This window comes from Microcaecilia unicolor, chromosome 1, assembly GCF_901765095.1.
Source record: "Microcaecilia unicolor chromosome 1, aMicUni1.1, whole genome shotgun sequence".
Taxonomy (NCBI): domain Eukaryota; kingdom Metazoa; phylum Chordata; class Amphibia; order Gymnophiona; family Siphonopidae; genus Microcaecilia; species Microcaecilia unicolor.
Genome location: NC_044031.1, coordinates 633,345,173 through 633,369,155, shown reverse-complemented (window position 1 = coordinate 633,369,155; position 23,983 = coordinate 633,345,173). Strand labels below are relative to the sequence as shown.

General features: G+C 44.0%; 1 protein-coding gene across 1 annotated transcript; it reads right to left on the bottom strand.

Moving 5' to 3' along the window:
- Positions 1-4,053: 4,053 nt before the first annotated feature.
- Positions 4,054-5,001, bottom strand: LOC115460496 (olfactory receptor 1009-like). Its single transcript, XM_030190262.1, has one exon. It carries the CDS (start codon positions 4,999-5,001, stop codon positions 4,054-4,056), a length of 948 nt encoding a protein of 315 aa, XP_030046122.1.
- Positions 5,002-23,983: the final 18,982 nt, after the last annotated feature.

Here is a 23,983-nt window from a genome sequence, read left to right as displayed (position 1 = left end):
ATGTCAACCGCTGTTACCACATCCTCCGGCAATGAGTTCCAGACCTTAACTATTCTTTGAATGAAAAAATATTTCCTCCTATTTGTTTTAAAAAATATTTCCATATAATTTCATTGAGTGTCCCCTGGTCTTTGCACTTTTTGAATAAAAGATATGTTAATATGATTAAAAAGTGTGATATGTACTATGTTAAGGGATATCAATAAGCAGGATTGTCCAATAGTTGAATTGAGATAATTGTCACTTCTGAGGAATATTTTCAAAGCACTTAGGCTTACATAGTTCCATAGTAACCTATGGAACTTTGTAAGTCTCAGTGCTTTGAAAATGAGCCCCTTGGTTTTCCTATATATAGAAGGCTGCCCTAGGGTTGGGTGGGAGAGGGGGGCAGGGAGGGACTATAAAGTCAGGAGAAGGACAGAAATATAGCAATTTATAGGAATCTGTAGCTCTCCCAAATGAGAGGAAAGGAAGTTTTATGGGTTTTTTTTCTAATATAGGATAGATAGAGGTAAAAGTCAGCAGATTACAAGAAATCTATTGAGAAAGAGGGACAAACAGGGAAGAGAGTAGTTTAGAATTTATGAAACAATCCAAACAGAAAAATATGCAAATATATAAATTCAAAATGTCTTAGTTTCAGACTTGCAGTGCTTCTCAATTAAAAATTGAGCATGAAAACATTCATTAAAAGAGTAAATAATGAAGATCAGTAATTATAAACCTGAATTAGTAAAAGAAGAAAGACATAAACAGTGTTCATCAATACAAAGCCCAGGGGCCAACTGTGCCCCCTGGACAACCTTTCAGGCAGCCCTCATTGTAATTCTGGATTTTGTTTTCACTACTCCCTGCACTTTTTCCCAAGCTCATGATAGAAAGTGAGAAGTTGATGATGGGAGGCATTTCTCAATAGAAAAAAGGAAATGCATTTGGAAATGCCCATCTCTTTGAAGAAACCGCCAATGAAAGTTTGAAAGTAGCCTAGAAAGGATGAATCTCATTAACACATGCTGGTCAGCAGGTGTTGCAGCCCTGCAGGGGAAGATATTTTGTGGCTCTCTATGGCTCATCTAGATCCAATCCTGCTTATAATCGAACGAGAAAAACGCCCAAGTTCCGACCTAAATCGGGAGATGGACGTTTATCTCACAAAAACGAATAACACGGTTTAATCGAAAGCCGAACGGACGTTTTCAACTGCACTGCATCGCGGAAGCATACAAAGTTGACGGGGACGTGTTGGAGGCGTGGTGAAGGCAGGACTGGGGCATGGTTATCACCCGAACAGAGATGGGAGCCTTTCGCCGATAATGGAAAAAAAGTATGCGTTTGTAGCTAGAATTTAGGGCACTTTTCCTGGACCCTGTTTTTTCACGAATAAGGCCCCAAAAAGTGCCCTAAATGACCAGATTACCACCAGAGGGAATCGGGGTTGACCTCCCCTGACTCCCCCAGTGGTCACTAACCCCCTCCCACCACAAAAAATGATGTTTCACAACTTTTTATTTTCACCCTCAAATGTCATACCCACCTCCCTGGCAGCAGTATGCAGGTCCCTGGAGCAGTTGTTAGGGGGTGCAGTGGACTTCAGGCAGGTGGACCCAGGCCCATCCCCCCCTACCTGTTACAATTGTGCTGCTTAATGCTTAGTCGTCCAACCCCCCCAAACCCACTGTACCCACATGTAGGTGCCCCCCTTCACCCCTTAGGGCTATAGTAATGGTGTAGACTTGTGGGCAGTGCGTTTTGAGGGGGATTTGAGGGGCTCAACACACAAGGGAAGGGTGCTATGCACCTGGGAGCTCTTTTACCTTTTTTTTTGTTTTTGGAAAAGTGCCCCCTAGGGTGCCCGGTTGGTGTCCTGGCATGTGAGGGGGACCAGTGCACTACGAATCCTGGCCCCTCCCACGAACAAATGCCTTGGATTTATTCGTTTTTGAGCCAGGCGCTTTCATTTTCCATTATCACTGAAAAACAAAAACGCCCAGCTCACAAATTGTCGAATAAAACATGGACGTCTATTTTTTTTGAAAATACGGTTCGGTCCGCCCCTTCACGGACCCGTTCTCGGAGATAAACGCCCATGGAGATAGACGTTTTCGTTCGATTATGCCCCTCCACGTATCATTGACTTAAAAATTAGCGAAGACCATTGACATAAAACATGGCAATTAAACTGCTACAGTAGAGCTGAAGAGCCTGGAATAACAACATTGGAAAGTAATTTCAAAATATTATTAATACTATTGTGAACCACTATGAAAGTAGTTGCCAAATGTCAGTATATCAAACAGAAATAAACTTCCTTAATTCAAAGTCCTCTTAAATTGAATATGAAAGATATTAAAAAAAATAAACACTGGGGTAATTTCTATAAGTAGAGCCTAAAAATCGGCACTGATAATGTGATGCTCTTAGAGAGATTTTATAACGAGTATGCTTCCTTTATAGATTCACACTCAGCACTAAGGTATGCCTAACTGTAGGCAGCTGCCTATGGGCCCCTTTTACTAAGTTGCAGCAAAAGGGGGCCGGTACTGTTGTCGGTACGTGTTTTACATGCATGCCGAGGCCCTCTTTTACTGCAGCTGGTAAAAGGGAAGTCTCGCTTTCCTGCAGGAAATGGCCTGGTGGCAAGTAAAGCACTTGCCGCGCTGCCATTTTGGGGGAGGAGCCCTTACCGCCACCCACTGAAGTGATTGTAAGGCCTCCTGCATCAACCTGGCGGTAACCGGACAGCACGCAGTGCTGCCCAATTACCGCTGGGTACACTCCGGCGCCACACAATAAATACATTTTTGTAGTGCCAGAAATGACGGTGTGCTATGGGTGGGAAGTTCCACCAGGCTGGAAGTACCCAGTGGTACTTCCTGTATAGCGAGTGGTAAGCCCACATTGGGCTTACTGCTGCTTAGTAAAAGGAACTGTAAGTTAGGTGCACTTAGGCATGATTTTATATCAACATGCATGAAATCCGGGAACGCCCCAGGGATCGCCTCTAACTATGTCCCCAAATTGTTATGCATGATAGGATTTAGGTGCAATCTGTTACAGAATCACATATGCACATAAATCATAATTATTACCAATTAGTGCTGATAATTGGTTATCTTCCAATTATCAGTGCTGATAAGCTTGTTCAATTTAAGTTGTGCACACTCTTTATAGAATCATGCTAAGCGTGTCTTTAATTGGTCCGTTACACACATTAGATAAAAGGTTTCTGCCCCAGCAGGAGAATTTCCCATAAATACATTTGAAACACAAAAACAGCACCAGCGTTCAGATCGCCTCATTTTGTGAGAACTTTTGGAGGAACATCTGTATATGTCAATTTGAAGTCCAGATCGTCTCATTTTGTGAGAACTTTTGGAGGAACATCTGTATATGTCAATTTGAAGACCCCTGAGGAAGGCCTTTTTGGCCGAAACACGGACCGTGTAGGGTCCCAATAAAACGTTTTGGTGCTCTTACCATCTGTGGTTTCAGTCTGATCTTTCTGGATTTCTTCCGCTTGTTTTGTTGTTTTTGTGTTTTTTTGCGGGAGATTCGGACTCTTTTTGTTGTTCTTCCACAAATACATTTCACATTTGGGGGAGGGGGTAATTCTATAAGTGGACACCTCCTTTTAAGTGCCCTAATTCCACATGGTGAAAACATATTCTATATGGCATCTAGATACCCAATTTCCATGATACAATATAAGTGTAACCTGGCATCAGTTCACCTTACATGTATGTGCATCTCACCAGGCATAATACAGATGCAAAAATGCTGCAAAGGTATGCATGTAACTTACAGTATAAAGAAATAAGTTGCAGCCCCTCCCCACTATGCCACTTGTATGCCCCCTTACAAAATAATGCATAGTTTCATTATTGCCACTTACATGCATAAATAAATAAATATAGATTTATCCCCAAAAGTACCAGTCTTCTGTATATTTGTGCATGCAAGTAAATGCAGGTGCCCAGTAACAGAATTGCCTTTTTGGTACCTTAGAGTTATAGATGTTTATGCAGTGACTTGTGTTCACACAGAATAAAGCAATTACCTAGTAAACTTTCTGAATGTGAATCGTTTCTGTGCCTTTATCAGGGCTGCTTTCACCTCCTTGTTCCTTAGGGTATAAATAAGGGGATTTAAAATAGGGATCAGCACTGCATAAAACACTGAAACTATTTTTTCCTGCATCATAGAATTACTCGAAGCAGGCTGCAAATACATGAAAAAAAGGGTCCCAAAAAATATGAGCACAGCAGTGAAGTGGGAGGCACAAGTGTTGAATGCTTTGCGTCTTCCTTCAGCAGAGCGAATCCTCAGGATGTTGGAGATAATATAGGTGTAAGAGATTAAGATGGCCAGGGAGGATGTTGTGCAGTTGAATCCAACACAAATGAAAGCTGTGAGCTCAGTGACAAAAGTATCTGAGCACGCAAGCACCAAGAGTGGAGGAATATCACAGAAATAATGATCAAGGACATTGGGCCCACAGAAGGACAAGTGAAAAATGCAAACTGTATGTATTAAGGAATTACAAAAGCCACACACGTAAGCTGCACCCAGCATCTGAATGCACAGTCTCCTGCTCATAATGACTGGATACAGCAACGGGTTACAGATGGCTACATAACGATCAAACGCCATCACTGAAAGCAGAAAACACTCTACGGTAGCAAACGCAGCATAAAAGTACAGCTGTAGAGCACAACCAAGAAAGGAGATGGTTTTCTTCTCTACCAGGAAGGTTTGTAGGGTTATAGGGGTGATGGCAGAAGAATAACAGATATCTAAAACTGACAAATGAAAGAGAAAAAAGTACATCGGGGTTTGCAGACGCACATCCAACCTAGTTGCAACGATTATACCAATATTACCCAGGAGGGTGAAAATATGGAGCAGTAGGAAAAGCACAAAGAGTGGAATCTGTAGTTTTGGATCACGAGTAAGTCCAAGGAGAATGAACTCAGTCACTGAAGTCTGGTTTCTTCCTTCCATTTATTCTGTTGATTATATCTGCTGGTAGAACAAATCAGATTTACAGTTCATAGCAGTGACAGTGAATTACTATGTCGTCTGTGCTGTAGAACTGAATAATGTAGTCTTACCAACACACCAACTGGCATATATGGGAGTAAATTCTCTAGATGGTGCTGAAAGATTGGTGTTGAAAAAAAATAATGCTTAATGCTAGTCTATAAATGGCGCTCAAAGTTAGGCTCTAAAATACTAACAGTAACCCCAGAGATAAATAGCTCTTAATTTGAAATAGAAAACCTCAATAGCCCAGACAGCCTACATAGATGGCTTGCCTCTGCATTGGCACTTATCATAGGTTTCAATCAAAAACTCTGGAAACAAACCAGAGGCGTAGCCAAGTTTTGATCTCAGGGGGAGCAGACTTTTATATAATAGGTGCCGGTTGATGTCAGCTACACAGCAGTGTCTGTATTGTTGCTCAGGGGCTGTAGCGGGCACTGATTAATACAGGCTATCTCTGTTGCGTCCTGCCTACAAGGAAACAGTACGTTACATCAAGAGGCAGGACGAAGAAGAGATCCCTGGACTGGCCAGAGCAGGCAATGTCTTCTTAACTACAAAGTAAAAATATTCAAATCGTGACCATCACCTCAGGAATAGCACACACAATCCTTCCACTGCTAGACACCTTGTTTAAATCAGATGGGCGTTTGTTTGTGTGGTGATTCTACAGGATGTGAAGAACACTAGTCCTGAGCATTTTTATTTTAGCTGACAAGGGCCACCAAAGGCCCTTGCCCCAGAGCCTACTTTCAAATAGGGCTAGACATTTTGTGAAATAACACAAACCCCTGCAAAAAGACACCCAAAACCTATACTGAAAACTTACCACACCATAACAGCCCTAATCCACCTACAAAAAGACAGTGCTATACATATTACAGTGGGACCTAGAGAAGTGTTTCCCTAGGTGGTCCTGGAGTACCCCCTTGCCATTCAGGTTTTCAGGCTAGTCACAATGAATCTGCATGAAAAAGATTTGCAGGCAATGGAGGCAGTATATACAAATCAATGGCATGCATATTTATTGTGGATATCCTGAAAACCTGACTGGCAAGGGGGTACTCCAGAACCAACTTGGGAAACACTGCCCTAGAACACAAAACTTACCACACTATAAGAGCCCTAACCCACCTATGAACAGACCAATTAACCTACTATTGGGAAACTGGAACAAGCTGAACTGTTACACATTCCTACATAGATGCTATGTGCCAGAAGAATCCTTCACCTTAGGCACACATGCAGGACATGGACAGACCCTCATCTATATAACATAAGAATAGTCATACTGGGTCAGACCAATGGTCCATGTAGCCGAGTATCCTGTTTCCAACAGTGGCCAACCCAGGTCACAAGCACCTGGCAGAAACCCAAATTGTGACAATATTCCAATCTAATACAGAATAGGGAGCCATTAAGAAAAAACCCAAAACAAAAGAAATCACCAACAATAATAAGAGCAAAAATTGAAATAGAGAACCTCCTCCTCTCTGCCCAATGAAGCCAGACTCTATAAATAGTGCTATACTGGTAAAAAGAAACAGAAATGCATTTTCTCCTGTACTTTGCAAAATAAAAATACAAAAAATGTACATTTTACAAAGCAGGTACATCTCAGTCCTTACAAAGTATTAAATAAAAATATTTTTTCTACCTTTGCTGTCTGGGAATTTGGCTGGTCCCAGTCTTTTTTCCATGTTCCATAAGTCAGCCTTACAAATTCTTTTCCAGGTTGGCCTTTCCATTTCTTCTCTCGCCTCTTGTCTTTTTTCTTTTCCTTCTCTACATCTGTTTGGCACTGATCTTTCGTTTTATGTCCCCACTATCAAATAGCTATGTATAGAGCTGCCAAGTGATCCAGTTACAGAAGGGAGATTTTTCAACCAGTCATAGTGTGAACTCGCATCCCAAATTCATGTGGGATTTGCAGTCCCTGATTCTACCCATCAAAATCTGTGCTGCAGTACATCCAAAATGACTTTAAAAAATGCACTCAGACCCCTGCAGGGTTGCTAATTTGAAGGTATCGGAAATGTGCATTTTCAAATACTGTCATATTCCTAATATCAAATTGAAAATAAAATACCTTTTTCTACTGTTTTCTACTCTGTGACCCTACCTCCTCCCCCTTTCCAGTAGTGCCCTGTGTCCCTATCTCCTTCCCCCCTTTCCAGTAGTGCCCCTGCGTCCCTATCCCCCTCCTTTTCAGTAGATCACCTATCTCCTCCCCCCCTTTTCAGTAGTGCTCCTGTGTTCCCATTTCTTCTTTCTCCAGCATTGCCTCTTTGTGTTTCAATGCACCTACCCTCTCCCTGTCCAATATTGACTGTGTCCTTCTCCATCCCTGTCCAGCATTAACTATATCCTTCTCTCTCCCCAATGTTAACCTTTTTCTCTGTCTTTTTCAGCGCTCCCCAGTGTTTCATTTGGAGGGGCTGGTTATAGGGACACTCTAGCACGTGTTATATTTGTGCAGAGATTTTTTTTCTCTTGGTCAAGACCACTAAAACAGACATCATGTTATGAGAATCAGGTGCTCAACATTCAGAATTTCTCTCTATTTATTACATTTATACCCTGCATTAAACATGAATTAGGTTGAAACAAAACAGAATAATCCATTTGTGTACCTAAAAGATAAACTACAAAACAGATGAAAATGTGATTTCATGTGCCCCAATGAAAGGAGAGTTTAATTCTACTTTCATTTAATTTCAATATATTCTATCTTCCCATGGCAGATTACAACAACAACAACAACAAAATCCTTTATCCTCCACCTTTTAAGACAGTATCCTGCTAGATAGTGATGGCACAAGGGAAGCAAGTTTGGTCCAGTGAAGACTACCCTTAGCTGGGCCCTAGTATTACCATATTAAAAATGCGACCATACCATGCCTCTGTGGCTATGTTCCACTAATGCTAAATGATTAACTGGATTTCTTGACTAGGGACACAAACATACACTTATTTATTCAATATCACAATTTCTCATGTACAGCCACAAAACAACTATTTAGGGTGGATAGTATTCTTTTTATTATCGACCAAATAAAGAGTTTTTAGTTTTGACACAGTATGTCATCACAAGAACAAAATATAAGAAAACCAATGGACTGCATTAGGGATTTATAACCCATTTATGTTTAAGCAAAAGGGATCTGCATGAAACAAAATATTTATTTTTATTTTGACTTATAAAACCACTTGCCCCTGAAACATGTTCAAAATAGAATAATCCATTTGTGTACCTAAAAGGTAAACTACAAAACAGATGAAAATGTGATTTCATGTGCCCCAATGAAAGGAGAATTTAATTCTACTTCCATTTAATTTCAATATATTCTATCTTCCCATGGCATATTACAACAATAGTTAAGATGATGAACCCATCAGAAAACAGGATATCCTCACTGAAATCTGGATATCTATATTGTATAGAAGCTCAGTGAAGAAAAATCAAACTATAGAGTTTATAATTGCAGTTTCTACCAGCTACAATAATTTTTGAAGCTGTGATATTGTTACTACATCTACATTTCTCACCCAGCTTTTAAGGCACTGTCTATCTAACTGAAACAACTTTAGACTTGTTACAGACATGGACCAACAATAAAGAACGACAACATGGATACACAGCTCCTCATACATTTGGCATGCTTTGTTTCGATTGAACGGCAATGATGGCTGCTCGGAGGAGTGGAAACAAATCAACCAAACTGGCTTCCATGCTTACAGTGGACTAGATGGTTCACTTCCACTCCTGTCTATTAAGCTTTTTCTCCCTTCTCCACCCCTACTCACCGACTGACTGACCGACTTCCTTGGCCAGCTTTTTCTCCCTTCTCCACCCCCCCCCCACCTCCCTCTCTTCAGCCCGCTCTCTCCCGTCTGCATGGTTATTTTTACTTCCCTGAAGTCTTTTCCCTCCTGCTGCACCGGCAATTCACAGTCAACTGTTTGCCAGCGTCGGGGCCTCTCCTCAGGCGCGTCCCACCCACTCTAAGCAACTTCCTGTTTTCCACAGAGGTGGGACGCACCAGAGGAGAGGCCTCGGCGCTGGCAAACAGCTGACTGTGTCAATCGCCAGTGCCGGAGACAGAAGACTTCAGGGCAGTAAGAACGACCACGCGCTGTGGACGGGAGAGAGAGCGGACAGGAGAACAACAGATGCAAGACTTGCGCGGGAGGGAGGAGAGAAAGATTTTGCATGTGGCGCATAGGCGCCATTTTTTCAAAATATCTGTTTAGGGGAGTGACCGCTCCCCCTGTGCCCCCCTAGCTATGCTACTGAAACAAACCTCATCAGAAAACAACTCGAAAAAAACGCTGAGACCAAAAAACCAGAGTAAAAGAAGCTGAGAAAAAAATCACTAGGGTTAGTGTTAGATACAAAACAAACAAGGTGCTGCGGAGAAACTACTTGTGGAGATGAATTTGGTAGATGACTTTTAGTAACCACGGCGAAGTTGCTATACCATTTGGGTGGAGAAGCTACATAGTCATTTTTTTATATGCAAGTGGAGCTATTTTTGGACATTATTTTAGTTATTTGTTTGTTTTGTATCTAGCACTAACCCTAGTGATTTTTTCTCAGCTTCTTTTACTCTGGTTTTTTGTCTCAGCGTTTTTTTTTTCTCCAGTCGAGTTGTTTTCCGCTGAGGTTTGTTTCCAGAGTTTTTGATTGAAACCTATGATAAGTGCCAATGCAGAGGTGAGCCATCTATGTAGACTCTCTGGGCTATTGAGGTTTCCTTTTCTATTTCAAATTAAGAGCTATTTATTTCTGGGGTTCCTGTTAGAATTTTAGAGCAAGTTTTGTTGATTTGATTATATTGATGCTCTTGCTCTTCAGTATTTTGGATTTTTGAGTACTCAAAGTTAGGCAACATTTAGAAAACAAAACTTAGCGCCAGCATCCTCGACTACTTTTAGGTGTGACCATTTACACCAACTGAACCCTGGTGTAATTCCTTGTGCCTAAATTAGGAGCTCATCCCCCTTATTCTATAACAGGGGTTCTCAACCCAGCCCTCAGGACACACCCAGCTAGTCAGATTTTCAGGACATCCACAAAGAATATACAAGATGTTAATTTGCATATGATGGAGGTAATGCATGCAAATTTATCATAGGCATAGTCATTATGGGTATCCGACTATGGCTAGGTGTGTTCCAAGGACTGGGATCTATAACAATGTGCATAAATTGCAAGAACATCCCTGACATACCCATAACCTTGCCATGGCTGCGCCCTCTTTTTTTGATTCATGTGCAAATTTTACGCACATAGATTTTAATTAATGCCAATTGATACTGATAATTGATTTTTAGGGCCAAATTATCAGCACTAATTGGCTCATTATTCAATTAAATTATGTGTGTGTTAATTGGGTGCACACCCAAATTTACAAACGCAGTTTAAAGCGCCATTTATAGAATCTGGGGTATGGTGTGTACATTGCATTGTGCCTGTCCTAGTCACTTCCATCCTGGAGGTTAATATGACATCCTGGGATTTGGTTACTAAAGTTTAGATTATGGAAGTGCTGTGTCTTACCGAACAAATGTGCACAAGCAAAAGGTTTTTGGTAAGTTTTCTTAAAATTTGACTTTTTCTTCCAATTTTCATGATTTTTGGCTCATTTTACACATTGGTTTTAGAGAAAAAAATTGTAATAAACTTTAGATCTCTTTTACAAGTGCAGATCAATTGTAAGTACGTTAGTTTATAAGTTAATATGTATGTAATTGATTGTGGATGGACTAAATTTCTTAAGGCACACCATTGAATCTTATGCAGTGTAAGAAATCCATATCCCTCTATTGCTCCCATTTTTGGACTTTAGATCAGCATAAACGTACAAAGAAAGAATTTCAGAAACTCATAAAATGACATCAGGTAAAGATATTATGTCCCATCGAGTCTGCCCAATTTCATTCCTGATCAGTAGTACAGAAGATTAGAATAACGGTTTTATATAGCAAATAACCTTTCACCAGATCAACTACTACTACTACTACTTAACATTTCTAGAGCGCTACTAGGGTTACGCAGCGCTGTACAAAATAAACAAAGAAGGACGGTCCCTGCTCAAAGGAGCTTACAATCTAAAGAACGAAATGTCAAGTTGGACTCATGAGTAGCATGTATGCCAAGTTATTGCTGCTTCAGAATAGAGCAGTACATTTTCCCTTTAGGCAAACCAGATGGTCACCAAGAGGAACAGTTTCTGGAATTGGCCAAAAAGAACTGCAGTTAAAGCAAAACAATAGACCCCAACAGCCCATAAACATAACCACCAAGACCAACAGTGCCTACTTTGATCCACAGGGAGGAAGGGGAGTATTAAAATAATATCTAGGTAATGGCTTTTGGCAATTTCCCCCAGAATATATATATATATATATATATATATATATAACTGTGGTTAAATTTGAGTTACTGCAGAGAATATGGTAAAAGCAGTTAGCTTATCAGAGTTTAAAAAGGTTTTTGCAATTTACTAAAAGAAAAGTCAGTAATCCATTATTAAGATGGACTTTGTAAAATCAACTGTTTATTTCTTGGATAAACAGCATAACATCTGTTTTATTCTTTTGGAATCTTAACAAGGACTTGCAACTTGTATTGGCCACCATTGGAAACAGGATACTAGACTGATGGACCTTTGGTTTGTCCCAGTATGTTTCCTTCTTTTTAAAATTTCTCATTTTCTGTGACCAGCTAAATAGACATTTATATTCGTTGAATTGTTCTGGTATAGATTCTTTCAGCAGTGGCTGTAAAAACCTACATAAAATCATAAAAAGGAAAAAAATTAGAAAAATAACAGATCTATAATATTTGGGAGGCACTCACACATTATAAGTAAATCTTTTCTGATAGCTCTTCACCAAATCACTTCCAAAAATGTTGGAAAGAAATTGACCAAGGACTAATGCTTGCAACATACCACTCATAATGCTCCATTCTCACTGACATAATGGGAAAAAACAAAACCCAATGGAGTGAGGGGGATATAAGAAGGAGCCACAAAGTAAATAAGATACTAAGAGTTACTTAAATATACATGTTTTAATTGATGTTTTGAACCATGGAAGAGTAGACTTTTGCTGCATCTCCAAAGAGAACAAGTTCAATAAAAAGAGACCATAATTTGAAAATGCAGCTTCCCTAGAAAGATGCAGTTATAGGCAATATGGGGGGAGAGTTGTAGGATTGCGTTCTGACAGGGGCAAGGCATTTGTGATTGAAAGCATGATATTAGTAAATCTGCAATATAGTTGTGAGGTCCTGGTAGCCAATGTTCAACCTGGAGAGGTGAACAGATGTGTTCATGTTGATGAACATTGTGAAGCAATGTCACAGTAGTTGACTGAAAATGTTGAAGTCTTTTCATTGGAAGATCACTATAGATAGGTGGTTGGTGGCCCAACTGTTTGGGGAGGCTAAAGGGGGCGAGGTTAGGGTGGGGCCAGGGGTGGAGCTTAAATCCATAATTGTCTGATAACACACAGAAAAAATAAATAAAAATAAAAGTCACAATTAATACCTTTTATTAAATTTAGATATTATATATGTATCATATGTCAAAGAATAAAGTGGTTGCTCAAAGCATATTTTAAGCACAATCGCTCAACTGCAAAACACTATGCACAACTTTGTGCAAAAACACACTCAGAACCTTACTGTACCATAAATATTACACTGGGCAGAACCTAATACACCAATATATCACCCATACGGAAAATGCAGACCGTCAACAATATGAAACAAGGGATCATATCATCACAATTCTCATGTAGAGCCACAAAACACCCTAATTCATGTTTAATGTGGGATAAAATGCCATAAATAAGTAAATAAATAAACATAAACTTTTAATGTTGAGCACCTGATTCTCAAAGTAGACATATTCCAAACACTATAATGAAAATAAAATGATCTTTTCTACCTTTGTTGTCTGGTGACTTTGTTTTTCTGATCATGCTGGCCCAGTATCCGATTCTGCTGCTATCTGTCCTCTTCACTCCGTTTCCAGGGCTTCCTTTTCATTTATTTCTTTACTTTCCGCCTTTCTTCTTCATTTCTTGTCCTACATCCGTAAGTAAAAGCTGGGTCCTCCGCAGACTTGACTGTCCAGTGGATCCAGCTTCTACTCTCTTCCTTTTCCCTCATCTCATCTGCTTCCTCACTCCTCCCTCCTCCTCCATCCATGTCCAGCAACCCTCCTCTCCATCCACCCACCCACCCATGTCCAGCAACCCTTCTCTCCCCTGCTCTCCCCTCCATCCACCCATGTCTAGCAGCCCTTCTCTCCCCCCTGCCCTCCCCTCCATCCACCCATGTCCAGCAAACCTGCTCTCTCCCCTTCCCACCAGCGACTCTCCTCTCCCCTGCCCCCCCCAAGCCAGCCAGCCATTGCTTTCTCCCCTCCCCAAGCCAGCCAGCCATCGCTTTCTCCCCCCCCAAGCCAGCTAGCCAGCCATCGCTTTCTTCCCCCCCCCAAGCCAGCCAGCCATTGCTTTCTTCCTCCCCCCAAGCCAGCCAGCCAGCCATCACTTTCTCTCCCCCCAAGCCAGCCCCAGCCAGCCAGCCATCGCTTTCTTCCCCCCCCAAGCCAGCCAGCCATCTCTTTCTCCTCCCCCCAAACCAGCCAGCCAGCCAGCCAGCCAGCCAGCCATCGCTTTCTCCCCCCCAAGCCAGCCAGCCAGCCAGCCATCGCTTTCTCCCCCCCCAGCCAGCCAGCCAGCCAGCCAGCCATTGCTTTCTCCCCCCCCCAAAGCCAGCCAGCCAGCCATCGCTTTCTTTCCCCCCCCCCCCCCGGGTCCTGTCTCTTCCGCCCTCACCCATCAGCTCATTTTTATAGCGTTGTTCTCCCTCCGACGCCACGCCATGGATTCACAGAGCCAGCCTTAATCTGCCTGCATCGGAGCCTCTCCTTCAGACGTGTCCCACCTCTGCGTAAGACAGGAAGTTGCATTAAAGGAGGCGGGACGCGTCTGAGGGAGAGGCTTTGACACAGGCAGATTAAGGCTGGCTCTGTGAATCCACGGCGTGGCGTCGGAGGGAGAACGCGGATAGGTGAGAGCAAGTGGGGGGGGGTGCAGTACTCATGCGGGAGGGGGGAGGAGGCAAAGACCGCCAGTCAGCGACAGCGTTTGGCACTTAGGCGTCATCTCTTTTAAAGATCTTTGGGGGAGCGACTGCTCCCCCTGCGCCCCACCTAGCACTGCAGCCAAAGGAAGTCCACGATTGGGTTATACGGGGTGCTTATGTCACTATACAAAGACTTGCAACAGTCCAATCATGTAATAACTAACACCAAGAATTTAGATGATATGTTTGTTGAATAGTTTTCAGTCTGTTTGTTCATTTATCAGATGCAGATCTTAAACTACATCAGTAATCATACAATTTTACACAGTTAAAATACGAAAATTCTGATTTACCTTCTGAGAGGGTAAAATATCTGTTTAAAACCAGCACTCACATGATGTTTGAAGATTTTAATGTGCTGGCGTCTGAATCCTATGGAACATTTTATAGTTTCTGCAGTGAGCCCTGGGACATAATTTTGGAGCATCTCATACCCCAGAGAGCCAGGCAAGCAAATCATAAACAATCAATACAATTATATCTTCTTATAATTGTCTATTTGCAGGCTGCTCTCAAACATTTTTTATTTATTTATTTATCACATTTGTATCCCACCTTTTCCCACTGACAGCAGGCTCAAAGTGGCTTACAAAAATATTGTAGTAAGTTACAATGCAAGAAGTACAATTTTTCAAATTTAGCAGAATAAGAAAAATTACAGTTAAACAATGATGGGTATTGAAGTAGGATATAAATAACAATTAATCAGTAGTAAATATGAAAGATAAGATGTAATAAAATTGCAAGCACGTCAGAACATGGTAACCATGAAGAAAGGCTAAAGAGGTTAGGCCTCTTCAGCTTGGAAAAGAGATGGCTGAAGGGGGATATGATTGAGGTCTATAAAAGTGAATTGATTTTTCACTCTTTCGAAAAGTACGAAGACTAGGGGACACTCAATGAAATTACATGGAAATACTTTCAAAACAAATAGGAGGAAATATTTTTGCACTCAAAGAATAGTTACGCTATAGAACTCGCTGTCGGAGGATGTGGTAATGGCGATTAAAGTATCTGGATTTAAAAAAGGTTTGGACAAGTTTTTGGAGGAAAAATCCAAAGTCCGCTATTCAGATAGACATGGGAGAAGACACTGCTTGCCCTGGATTTGGTAGTATGGAATGTTGCTGCTATTTGGGTTTCTGCCAGGCACTTGGGACCTGGATTGGCCACTGCTGGAAACAGGATACTGGGCTAGATGGACCATTGGTCTGACCTAGTATGGCTATTCTTATGTTCTTACTAGACTTATCTATAGTATAAGTAAGTTTCAAAAGCCTATTATATCAGCATCATTGGCTACCAATAGAGACCTATATACAATTTAAACTTTGCATTTTTATATTTAGAATAATACAAGGATTAGCCACTGCCTTACATTCTTTTCAACTCAACTTCGAACCTCCAGATCCAAACTTCACCTAATATTACAGTGGTTCTCAAACTTTTTCAGTTTACGGCACTCTTTCGTGTCTGAGCAAATTTTCAGGGCACCTCCCAACCTCCACCCTCCTCCGACCACATAGGTCTCCGCCCCCGACCATACAGGTCTCCGCCCTCCCCAGCCACACAGGTCTCCATCCTTTTATCTGCACAAATTTGTCAGTGCTAGGGTGTCCCTATAACCAGCCCCTCCAAATAACATACTGATTATGATTTATAACAAATTTCTAATCTACTTATGAAAAGTTATTCCATTACTATACTTCCTCTTTGTACATCTGTATGCTGCACAAGTCAGCATGTTTAAAAATATAACTGAGATTAAATAAACAAATGCTACCAACAATAAAGAATGACAACTTGGATGCAGCAGCTCATAGGTTTGCTTGCTTTTTTAGAATGGCAATGGAAACAGACTACTGACCTATTGGCTTCAATTTTTTGACTTCATCCCATCTTCTGTCTTCATTCAACCTCCTTAGCAGTGGAATCTGGAAATAAACCCAGAAATATTCAGTACTCCCTGTCCCCATTGGCCATGACAAAAAACCAAACCAAAATACAAGTGCGGGGCCGCAGCAGCCTTCAGGCATGCAGTGTTGACTCTGCTGGTCCTCTGTCCCCACTGATGTCAACTTCCAGTTCCGGGGGCAGAGGACCGGCAGAACTGACAGCACATGCTTGAAGGCTGCTGCAGTCCTGCGCTTGCTTTTTTTTGTTGTTGTTTTTTTTCTGCCACTGCTGTGCTGCTGTTTGCAGTAGTGGTTCGGGTGGGAGGGAGGTCGGGATTTGCCAAAGTACCCCAGAGAGGTCACTGCGGCGCACCAGGGTACCGCAGTGCACGGTTTGGCAAATGCTGTAATATTACATTTTCCAGATGCAAAGGCCATACACTACAAGAAACTGAATGATCTGCATATCAAGCAGTCCAATGCTGGAATATAATGGGTATCTCAGTGTTTACTGCCAGATGATTTTTACTGTGAGCTAAAAACAGTAGTGTGGCTTTGTGAAAGACCCCTGAGAGCAGTGCATGTCTTTTTGCAAAACAAATGTCAAAACCCATCTTTACAAGCATTACTATTGAATTATATAGAATTTATTAATTTTTGTTTTTCCTAGAAATGGCTAGTAGAACCTTGTAATCCACATCAAACTGACTTTTTGGTCATTTGGGGAATATAAGTGCATTTGTATTTGAATTTGCATTTGTGTTCAACTATGGAACGCATTACCAAAAGCATGAGACAGGCATATGGGATCTCTTAGGGAGAGGAGGAGATAGTGGTTACTGAGGATGGGCAGACTGGATGGGCCATTTGGCTCTTATCTGCCATGTTGATAAAGGTGAGCTGGGTGATGTAGAGGGGCATAATCGAAAGGGACGCCCAAGTTTTGTTGAGGGCGTCCTTGCAAAACGCCCCGATGGAGGGGTGAGGAAACCCGTATTATCAAAAAAGATGGACGTCCATCTTTCGTATCGATAATACGGTCGGGGACACCTAACTCTTGAAATTTTGGTCGTCCTTAGAGATGGTCGTCCCTAGACTTCATCATTTCTGATTTTCGGCGATAATGGAAACTAAGGACGCCCATCTCAGAAACATCCAAATGCAAACCATTTGGTCATGGGAGGAGCCAGCATTTGTAGTGCACTGGTCCCCCTGACATGCCAGGACACCAACCGGGCACCCTAGGGGGCACTGCAGTGAACTTCATAAATTGCTCCCAGGAACACAGCTCCCTTACCTTGTGTGCTGAGCCCCCCAAAACCCACTACCCACAACTGTACACCACTACCATAGCCCTTACGGGTGAAGGGGGGCACCTAGATGTGGGTACAGTGGGTTTGTGGTGGGTTTTGGAGGGCTCACTGTTTCCTCCACAAATGTAACAGGTAGGGGGGATGGGCCTGGGTCCGCCTGCCTGAAGTGCACTGCACCAGGGACCTGCATACTGCTGTCACGGACCTGAGTATGACATCTGAGGCTGGCAAAAAATATTTTGAAAGATATTTTTTGATGGTGGGAGGGGGTTAGTGACCACTGGGGGAGTAAGGGGAGGTCATCCCCCATTCTCTCCGGTGATCATCTGGTCAGTTCAGGCACCTTTCTGAGCCTTGGTCGTAAGAAAAACACGACCAGGTAAAGTCGTCCAAGTGCTCGTCAGGGACGCCCTTTTTTTCCATTATAGGTTGAGGACGTCCATGTGTTAGGCACGCCCAAGTCCCGCCTTCACTACGCCTTCGATACGCCCCTTTGAACTTTGGCCATCCCTACGATGGAAAGCAGTTGGGGACGTCCAAAATCGGCTTTCGATTATACCAATTTGGACGACCCTGTGAGAAGGATTTGTGTCGAAAGATGGGCATCCTTCTCTTTCGAAAATGAGCCTGGTAGTGTATCTAGATTTTCAGAAAGCTTTTGACAAAGTACCTCATGTGAGACTCCTGAGAAAATTAAGGAGTCATGGGATAGGAGGCAATGTCCTTCTGTGGATTAAGAATTGGTTATTGGACAGAAAACAGAGGGTAGGGTTAATGGCCATTTTTTTCTGTGGAGGAGGGTGAATAGTGGAGTGTTGCAGGGATCTGTACTGGGACCGGAGCTATTTAACATATTTATAAATGATCTGGAAATCGGAATGATTTTGAGGTGATTAAATTTGCAGATGACACAAAACTATTCAAATTGTCGAAATGCATGCAGATTGTGAAAAATTGCAGGAAGAACTTAAGGAACTGGAAGACTGGGCATCCAAACAGCAGGTGAAATTTAATGTAGACAAATGCAAAGTAATGCACATTGGGAATAATAATGCAAATCATATTTATCTGATGCTAAGGTCCACTTTAGGAATCAGCACTCAAGAAAAAGACCTAGATGTTGTATGCACTGTTATACCATTGAGATATAATTTGTACCCTGCTATCACGGTGTCCCATTGATTGTCTTCTGGAATGCATATTATATCTTTCTCTTCATTATATACTCCAATTCTCCTATCTTAGTTTTAAGGCTTCTAACATTTGTATATAGACACTTCAAATTGTCTTTTTTCCTTGCATCTACAGGCTGCTTTGAAGTTATTGGGGATAATTTACATCCTGTACTCTGTTCTTCCAATGAACTCTCCTGAATTACTCTGGAATCGTTTGCTCAGGGTATGACCAGTACCTAAATGTGGCCCTTAGATTCTTTTTAGGCTGCCCACCAATGAAAGGAATAATGCCAAAATGAAAATATATTATTTATTATAGATATAAATAAAGCAATATGGCAATGCAAATGTGTGTGTGTGTGTGGGGTATATCTATCTATCTATCTATAGATAGATATAGATATATATTGTGAAGGGGAGGATAAGGGTTTTGAACAGATGGAAGTGGAGTGGGGAGAAGGAAGGAGGCTCAAGAGCCGAGGGAGACAGAGCAGAGCCTTACCTTTAATCATTCCTCAGAGAGAGAGGGAGAGAAGGGAAAAGGTAGTGCCCCCTAGAAAATGGAGGTGGGAGAAGGACTACATTTCCCAGCATCCTCGGGGAAAACCCTGGTATAAGGATTATTGGCCCCAGCATTCCCCGGGAGAAGGCTCTGACAAGGCAAGGGAGGGGCACCTGGAACCTAATCAAGTAAGAGAGGAACAGCCGCCCAGAGGAGAGGAGAATGAGTCCATGGACTGGCAAGCTGCTGGAGAGCAGGAGCAGGAGGCAGGCTCTGAGGAACCCATGGACCTTTCTGCCTGGGCTCATGCCTTGAAAACTAAACTGAAAAACCAGGTGAACTCTTGGCGTCAGAGCTGGGCTGAAAGTGGAAAGGTCATGCGGGAGGAGGGTCAGTGACGTAATAGAGTGACCCTGAATGGGTGGGATCTTTTCCTCTTTCCCAGGAGAGTTCAGGCTGTGTTCCTTGAAGAGACTGTATGCCTGAACTGAGTGCTAAGGCACTAAGCACTGTGGGTTTTGAACTGTTGGGAAAACAAACCTTCTTTTGTGTGGGGGAGGGAAAAGTAAGTTACATTGGGGTTTTTTTTCTTTTTGTGGTTGAGGCCCACAGACTTGTGTGTTTTGGACTGTTTGCAGAAACCCCATGGGGGTGAACCGGATACAGGTGTTCTTTTTGGGGTGTGAAGTTGGACTACAGAGGAACCTATCTGTGGGAACTGTTAATTAGGCTCCAACTGATTTGTGCAGCAGGTGAGAGGGGACGTGTTTTTTTTTTTGGTTCTGCTGTATCTGGGCCCTGAGAGTAAAACAGGAGCAAACTGTTTTGAAGGGCTGCAGGATTCCTTTTGGAAGTTACTGGACTGTGAATCCCTGGCAATAAAGGAGCTTGGTGACTTTTACCTTTTTGAGTTTATTTTCTTTGAGCCCTGCCCTGTGGACTGCAGTGGGCCGGGAGGCTGAGTGGCCAGGGTGGAGGCAAGGTCCCGAAGACCCTCTGCCGGAGGGAAGGATCTTCACAAGTGGTGGCAGTGGTGGGATCCACAGCGGACGTCCACGCAGAAGGCAGACGGACCCAAGGGGAGCCCGAAGCCCGTCGAGGGGGCCAACGCTGAGAGCAGCGCAGACTCATCTCTGCTTTCGGTAAGCATATACGGGAGCAGGGGTGGAGTGGAGGTGAGAAAGGAAGGGCTAGCGGGGACCAGGTGTCACGGTGCCGCACTTGGAGAGTTTTTTTTGTTGTGCCTTCTTTGTAGGTGATGGCAGCAGCACCCACAATGGATCCTAAGGAGGTTTTCGCCTGGATGACCCTGCAATTCAAAAAGCAGCATGAATTGGCGGAAAAGATGATCGTGGATGCCCTAGCGGCTATTCGAGCCCAGCAGCAGCCGGTAATGGACTTGTTCCAGGAGTTCCTGCAGAGGGAAGCACACGCCCAGGGAGCCGTGAGTGGGACAAGAGACCGGGACTTTACAAGTATGGTAGGACCTTATCCTATGAACTGGCTCACCTGGGGTAAACTATCAGAGAAGGACAATGTAGATGACTTTTTGTGTGCTTTTGAGAGGGTGGCGGTGGCCGCTAAGTGGCCTCAAGAACAATGGGCCATTCGTTTAGCCCCCTCTCTATCAGGGGAGGCACTAGCTGCTTTCCGTGGACTATCGCCCACAGATGCTGGGGATTACCGTAGGGTGAGAGAGGCCATCAGGGATAGGTATGGGCTTAGTGCTCAGGCCTATCGGAGGCAATTTAGAGCCCTAGCTTGGGGGAAAGGGGAGTCTCCCAAGGGCCTAGCCACGAAATTGATGGACCTAGCAAAGAAGTGGCTAGAGCCGGAGGGACGTACGGTGGGAGATATCCTACAGGAAATAGTGTTAGAACAATTCCTGCAAGCCTTACCCGAGGAAGTAAGGGTATTTGTGGTACGGAGAGGGTGTCGTACCCTGGAGGAAGCTGTGGGGTGCCTAGAATGCGGTATGGAAGCCCAGGAGTGGGGTAAGGTGGGGAAAGACCAAAAGGGAGGGGAAGCAAGTGGTAGCTTTCCTGAGGGGCTGGGGCTGTCATCCTCAATTCCAGAGGGGGGTCTGGGGAGCCTCGGACCCCTTTTTCCCCGATTTAAGGGCCAATCTCAGGGAAGGGTCACGAAGGGGACCGGGTGGTCTCAAAAGTGCCTCTGCTACCAGTGTGGAGGGAGGGGGCATTTCCAAAATAGGTGTCCGGGTCGAGCGGGGTGGATCTCCCGGGTCTCTCCCAGTGCCCAATATAGTTATACCCAGGAGGTAGAGGTGGAGGGCATCCCGGTGAAGGCTCTGTTGGACTCCGGGGCGGACCAGTCAATGATGTCAAGAGGCTTGTGGGAGAAGATAAGGGATACCAGAGGGCCGGACAGGGAGACTGGTGCCGGGCAGGTGGGGATCCAGTGTATCCATGGGACCAGCACTCCGTACAGGTTGCGCCGGGTGAGCATTAGGGGTCCCACGGGGAAGATAAAGTTCGCCATAGCGGTTTTGCCCAGATTGCCCCAAGAGTTGATTTTGGGCAGGGATTGGCCGCCGTTCGCAGAATGTATAAAGAGTAAGAAGGTTATGGTGGCCACCCGAACGCCGGCACGAGAGCGCCAGGCATTCGAGCCCAATTTGGATCAAATTTTCCCTTTTCAAGGTGAGGGGATAGTGGGGCCCGGGAGGATTTGTAAGGCGAGGGTAGACAAAAAGGCGGAGGAAGACCTGGGTCCCCAGATAGATGAGAGTTTTCGGCCAGGGGTACCGGAGAAAGGCCCCTCTGCCCAAAGGAGAGTGACATACCCGGGGTATATGGTAGGGCAAGGCGAAGTCAGGCCCCTGGTTGACAAGGTTCAGAGTGTCCAGGAGTTTCCCCGTCCTAGCACTAAGAAGCAATTAAGGGGGTTCCTAGGGCTCATAGGGTATTATAGACGGTTTATCCCCCATTTCTCTACCCTGTCAGCACCCCTTACTGACATGCTGAAGGGGAATAAGCCCAATCAGTTATTGTGGGAGGAGGAAGGGGTACAGGCGATAGAAACCCTCCGGAGGGCCCTGTGTCAGGAACCTGTGTTAAAAGCTGTAGATTTTAAGAAAAACTTTATCCTGCAGACTGATGCTTCAGGGGTCAGGCTGGGAGCAGTGTTGTCCCAGGAGCATGAGGGGGAAGAGCATCCAGTGCTGTATTTGAGTAGAAAGCTCTTCCCACATGAAACACACTACTCCACGATTGAAAAGGAGTGTTTGGCCATTAGGTGGGCAGTCCAGGCCTGCCAAGTGTATTTGGAGGGGAGGGAGTTTAGATTGGTAACCGATCATGCACCCCTCAAATGGCTCAATCAAATGAAGAACAATAATGGCCACCTCATGCGCTGGTATCTGGCGCTGCAGCCCTTCCATTATTCGGTGGAGCATCGACCTGGCAGTGCCTTGGGCAATGTCGATGCTCTATCACGGATCGGAGAGGAGGATACCGAGCCTAAGGTTCACGAGAGGGGCATTCTCTTAAGGGGGGGGGTATGTGAAGGGGAGGATAAGGGTTTTGAACAGATGGAAGTGGAGGGGGGAGAAGGAAGGAGGCTCAAGAGCCGAGGGAGACAGAGCAGAGCCTTACCTTTAATTGTTCCTCAGAGAGAGAGGGAGAGAAGGGAAAAGGTAGTGCCCCCTAGAAAATGGAGGTGGGAGAAGGACTACATTTCCCAGCATCCCTGGGGAAAACCCTGGTATAAGGATTATTGGCCCCAGCATACCCCGGGAGAAGGCTCTGACAAGGCAAGGGAGGGGCACCTGGAACCTAATCAAGTAAGAGAGGAACAGCCGCCCAGAGGAGAGGAGAATGAGTCCATGGACTGGCAAGCTGCTGGAGAGCAGGAGCAGGAGGCAGGCTCTGTGGAACCCATGGACCTTTCTGCCTGGGCTCATGCCTTGAAAACTAAACTGAAAAACCAGGTGAACTCTTGGCGTCAGAGCTGGGCTGAAAGTGGAAAGGGGAAAGGTTATGCGGGAGAAGGGTCAGTGAAGTAATAGAGTGACCCTGAATGGGTGGGATCCAGGGTTGCCAGGTGGAAAATTTTTTTCCAGCCCACTGGAGCCCAAAAACCAGCCCAAAAACCGCCCAAACACAAACCCCGCCCCTGACACCCCCACCCCTGCGTCATCACCCCCGCCCCCACCTGGCAACACTGGTGGGATCTTTTCCTCTTTCCCAGGAGAGTTCAGGCTGTGTTCCTTGAAGAGACTGTATGCCTGAACTGAGTGCTAAGGCACTAAGCACTGTGGGTTTTGAACTGTTGGGAAAACAAACCTTCTTTTGTGTGGGGGAGGGGAAAGTAAGTTACATTGTTTTGTTTTTTTTTTCTTTTTGTGGCTGAGGCCCACAGACTTGTGTGTTTTGGACTGTTTGCAGAAACCCCATGGGGGTGGACCAGATACAGGGGTTCTTTTTGGGGTGTGAAGTTGGACTACAGAGGAACCTATCTGTGGGAACTGTTAATTAGGCTCCAACTGATTTGTGCAGCAGGTGAGAGGGGACGTGTTTTTTTTTTTGGTTCTGCTGTATCTGGGCCCTGAGAGTAAAACAGGAGCAAACTGTTTTGAAGGGCTGCAGGATTCCTTTTGGAAGTTACTGGACTGTGAATCCCTGGCAATAAAGGAGCTTGGTGACTTTTATCTTTTTGAGTTTATTTTCTTTGAGCCCTGCCCTGTGGACTGCAGTGGGCCGGGAGGCTGAGTGGCCAGGGTGGAGGCAAGGTCCCGAAGACCCTCCGGCGGAGAGAAGGATCTTCACAATATATATATATATATATATATATATATATATATATAACTACATGACTATAATATATTCTGAGAAGAGATTACCAACTTAGCAGCAAAGTTAAGCTAATGA